Genomic DNA, 5,355 nt, shown 5'->3' on the forward strand with positions numbered 1-5,355 from the left:
ACCCAATGTACAAGGTTTAGATGTCAGTAAACCTGATCCTGGTGACAATGTTTCTAAAGCAAGACGTATAAAAAACAGCACACAGCCGCAGTTTTTATTTCTGCACATCATGCAATGGGAGCACATGTTCCTTTATAAATTGAATAAATGTAAAAAAAGATTCATATTCAGAATTTAGAAACCAGAAGTGTGAACAGCAATTGTGAATCAGTGGTGTCATTGTCATATTTTAGCATTACACCACACTGCTATATACAATTTTTTTTTTTAGTTTCCAGTGATCAGGGAATGCATTATAACAATACAGTACATCATTTGCAAGAAAAATAATTTTGTAATTAATTTTTTTGATGTGCACCACAGGAGTATCACATGTAACAGGTGTGCAGTGCAAGGGTTAAGCAACATCATCATCCTCCAAAATTTCCTCTTTCTTTATAACAACATCAGAGAACACTGTCTCAGCTGAAGTGATAGCAAAAGTAGCCGGGTTCCTTTCTGTATTTATCTCACACATATTCATTGAGTTTAAGTCATCAGAAACATTTCCAGATTTAGTACTAGCTACATCATTACTTACTCCACAATCAATAAACTCAAATAAACTGTTGATATTTTTTCTATACTTGCATACAATGCTCATGTGATGAATACAATGGGCACTCTGACTAAAACGTTTTCCACAGAATTTGCACTTGAAAAGTTTTTCTCTCTCTGCGTGCATTTTCATATGTAATGACAGGCACGACTTTCGAGAAAATTCATTTCCACATAAAGAACAGATAAATTTCATCTCATTGATATGTATCTTTTTATGCTTATTAAGTAATGATTTTTGCAAGAAGGCCTTACAACAATATTCACACCTAAAAGATGTTTTACTTATGTGTGCTCTCATATGATAATTAAAGTGATCCTTTTGTAAAAATGTTATGTTGCAGAAATTGCACTCATAAACTTTATCAGCAGTATGGATACTCATGTGAGACATAAGTGTAGTTTTATCAAAGAATCCTTTACTACATAAAGAGCATTGGTAATTTTTTCCATTATGTATTCTTAAGTGAACATTGAGGTCATCCTTTATGAAATACGATTTTTGACAAAAATCACATTTATAGGGTTTCTCTTCTGTGTGTGTTCTTTTGTGTTGAATAGCATTATGCTTCTGGATAAAAGTCTTTGGACAGAGGTCACATTTGTAAGGTTTCTCACCAGTATGAATTCTAGAGTGAGCAATCAGGTTGCATTTGACCCGAAATTGCTTGTTACACATTTTACACTTATAAGGCTTGTTATCTGTATGTATCCTCATGTGAACTGCATGATTGCTTCTATGTACAAAGGTTTTACCACAAGTGCTGCACTTATGTGGCCGCGTTCCAGTGTGTACCCTCTCGTGATACTCACAATAACACTTGTGAGAAAATGTTTTGGAACAATAGCGGCACTGATGTGGTTTTTGACTAGAATGCTCCTTTGAAAGCTTGAAAGTTTTATCCATTTCATCTGGTTCAGTTTTGGCAGGCAATTTCAGTTCCTCACCAGATGAAATTGCTTCATTTGCTCGTTTTTCACTCATTATTATTATAATGGCTAGTAATAATCCCTTGCAAGTCACCCACCAGATATACAGTACAACTCTTCATACTATAACTTAAGTATTTCGTTATTCACAGCTAGCTATTTTTCACTTTCAAGAATTTGCAGTGGTAACTCACAAATACGTCACTTTTTCCCTATCAAATATGCACAATTGAAACAAAACTTTTAAAAAACAAATCTTTGTATGATTAGGCATACCTTAATCTTGGGACACCATTAAATATGTTAATAAAAGTAGCATTCACACATTTACAAAAATTAAATTTAACAGTACTGTCCTATTAATCATTTATTTCCCAAATTATTAGAGCATATTTACCTATTATTCCTTAAAAAAACAAAGACACTCTTTAGAAAATTTACCATGCTGTCCATTTGTCTCCTCATACAAAATAATAAACATTGGCTTTACTACCAGGTTAAATGGTGTAAGTTGATTCACCTACACAAGACACTGCTACAAAAACTTCCACGCTCCTGTTTCACAATCGTCCTTGCCCCAGCCATTTAATATAGAGGAACAGTGCCTGTTGGAAGAGCTTAAATTATAATTTACACTTACACAAACAGCTGCAATATCATATACTATCAATGTCTTTACTACAATCAATGTTGTGATCTTACTCATTTACCCACTACTGTATATATATTATATTTCATAGAAGCAACCCTTATTCTTGACCTTGTACTGTATTTAGGTGTAGGTGTTAAGACTACAGTGTTATTGGTCATATACCAGCCACATGTCACAGGTGAGAGTGTGACACCATGATTACAGCCATGGGTACACAAGCAATCTCTATGTTCTGTCATTTACAAACAATTTGCCATACCTATTGTAATGCTGAAATCTTATGCAGTGCTGAAGACTTACAAAATGTTCCTCAAGCTGCTAATTAAACACAGTCCCTACTGGCTTGGCTTGTAGGGGTCAGTGCAGTTGGATCACAGTTGAAAGGTCCCAGGTTCAACTATTATGCTGGATGTAGACAGAGCACATTTTCTTTCATCTGGAGCCTCTCTTCACCTAGCAGTAAACAGGTACACAGGAATTAGGCAACTGTTGTGGCTTGCATCCTGGAAAAAGTTAGTCGTTAGCCTAGGGGGCACCTCAATAAGCCTAATAGGCTTCCTGACCCTGATAATGAGAAATTATACTTAATAAACTCTGTACAGTTAAATCTTAATTCAATGAACCTCAATTCAGCAAATTTCTGGTTGGAACACACCTTTTCCATGCAAAATTTACTCACTCGATTCGATGAACAAGACGATGAGTAGATTTGGAAGAGAATGTTTCAACTGAAGCAGGGGATGTGTGGATTTGCTTAGGATGTTAGGACTAAGTTCGTAGACAGAGGCAACCTTACAAGAAATAGTTGGGGGTCTTGGGTTGACATTTGATTCACAGACGACTCGGATCCTGGTTCAGGTTTACGGTTGGTAAGGGTGTATCTCAAAGGCCTGGTAGAATTATCTAATGCCTAGCAGTATCTGTGTTTAAGCTTGAACATGTATCAAAAAGTGCCTAGTTTGAATCCTGCCAAAAGCATTTGAGCAAGTTTCCTTTTATCTGATGCCTCTGTTCACCTAGCAATAAATAGATACTCTAGAGTTAGGCAATTGTTGTGGGATTGCATTCCGAGGAAAGTCAGTATGGTAAAGATTTGTTAATAAGACAATTTTCCAATTGAAATGCTGTCAAAACAAGTCATACCTCTTTCAACACATACTATAAAACACACCTTACTTCTCGAGACCAGTTGCTCCATTTCTCAGTACAGTACAGAATTGGTCACTCAATATACCTCAATGAAATGCCCTGTTTCTAATTCTGTTCTCAAGCATACTAATCATTATTATATGTTAAATTTTATTCAAACATTATAATTTGATTAATGACTCACTCACAAATTAAATAAACTTTAAACCAGACTCACCAGTGCACCTTACAGCAAATAGCTCATACTAATGTTATGGGATGGGCTTTACTAACTACTACAGTACAGATTTGGCTATACAGTATTGCATTTTATTTTATATATTATGCTGTATTTTGATTTTTAATTTGGCTACAGTATTAATTTTTAATTTAATGATAAGTAAAATATGTGAGGACTACATAAGAAGCTTAGTGACTTTGGTTATCCTGATGAATGAGCTATCCAGAAAAGCAAGACAACATATTTCTATAAAAAATGAATACAGGCACAGTGTACCCAAGACAGTTCAACAAATTTTAAAACCTATCTAACTTAATTCAACCTATCTAACCTAACCAAACCCAACCTTACCTAATCCAACCTAATAAGACTTAACCTAACTCAGCCTAACCTAACAATACGTACCAATGTAGAGTTTTAACAATCATTAAAATGACCTAAGTCAAAATGCCTGTGTATGATTTGACTTAACCGTGCAAAACTCAGGGCGATCCACCCAATGTCTCAGCAGTACAGTTTGGTTTACTCTCGACTCACAATTGGGAATCTCGGGTTTGACTCCCGGGTGGGATGGAAATGGTTGGGCACGTTTCCTCTTCCCCTAATTCCTCTATTCATCTAGCAGTAAATAAATACCTGGGAATTAGTCCTCTGTTGTACAGTTACACCCTGGGAGGGTTAATAGTTCAGCTTTGGAGGGATGGGGGAGGGAAGGGGAAATTGATACCAGTACATGCCAGTGTACATACACTGGCCACCTGTCCCCTGACAAGGCAAATTATTAATGTGACATGGAGAAATAATACTATTCCTGTGTATAATTCTGTTTATGTCAAATCGTACAAACACTTAAGACACTTAGACAAAGCCTGGTTTTTTAATTGTTTGCCTATATATATAGGCTGGTCAGGGAGACCCTTGACAAGCCCCCAGCTTCCTGTCCTTGTCGAGGCCACTAGAGTTAATGGCCCTTAGGTAAGTTTTAAAATACAATGATGACCGGTATTCTATGATACAATAATACAGATTTTATTTATATATATAGTGTAAAAGCAAAGCTAAGATCATGGGAAGCCGTGATGAGATATGCCAGGGGTCAATACGAAGCTGTTGGTCGTGCCTGCCCTATACCCACCTTTGGATGCCTCTGCCTGCCCTATACCCACCTTTGGATGCCTCTACCTGCCCTATACCCACCTTTGGATGCCTCTACCTGCCCTATACTCCCATCTATGGGCCTCTGCCTACCCTATACTCATCTCTGGAGGCCTCTGCCTGCCCTATACTCACCTCTGGGGCCTCTGCCTGCCCTATACTCACCTCTGGGGGCCTCTGCCTACCCTATACTCATCTCTGGGGGCCTCTGCCTACCCTATACTCACCTCTGGAGGCCTCTGCCTACCCTATTCTCACCTCTGGAGGCCTCTGCCTGCCCTATACTCACCTCTGGGGCCTCTGCCTGCCCTATACTCACCTCTGGGGACCTCTGCCTGCCCTATACTCACCTCTGCCCTATACTCACCTCTGGGGGCCTCTGCCTGCCCTATACTCACCTCTGGGGCCTCTGCATGCCATGTACTCACCATTGAAACCTTTGCCTGCCCTATACTCACCTCTGGGGTCCTCTGGCTGCTTAACTCACAACCCCGCTGCAGTGACGCTGGCGTAGGCTGGCGAGTCCTGTAGCGCCGCCCTACGCAAGTCCATGACGTCACGGGCGTCACACACAAGAACTTTTTCCCCTGACGGGAATTAAGTTATCTTCCCCAGGAAGCAGCTCCACAACTCTCGACTAACTCCCGGGTAT

At 38.8% G+C, this 5,355-nt stretch overlaps 1 protein-coding gene across 1 annotated transcript; it reads right to left on the reverse strand.

The window, feature by feature from the left end:
* Nucleotides 1-397: 397 nt before the first annotated feature.
* Nucleotides 398-1,582, reverse strand: LOC123766124 (zinc finger protein ZFP2). The gene has a single exon (XM_045754997.2). The coding sequence runs from the start codon at nt 1,580-1,582 to the stop codon at nt 398-400; it is 1,185 nt and encodes a 394-aa protein (XP_045610953.2).
* Nucleotides 1,583-5,355: the final 3,773 nt, after the last annotated feature.

The sequence above is a fragment of the Procambarus clarkii genome, chromosome 9 (assembly GCF_040958095.1).
Source record: "Procambarus clarkii isolate CNS0578487 chromosome 9, FALCON_Pclarkii_2.0, whole genome shotgun sequence".
NCBI classification, from domain to species: domain Eukaryota; kingdom Metazoa; phylum Arthropoda; class Malacostraca; order Decapoda; family Cambaridae; genus Procambarus; species Procambarus clarkii.

Excerpts from the sequence above, each read along its gene's own strand:
- LOC123766124 (XM_045754997.2), bottom strand. The coding sequence starts at position 1,582 with ATGAGTGAAAAACGAGCAAATGAAGCAATTTCATCTGGTGAGGAACTG.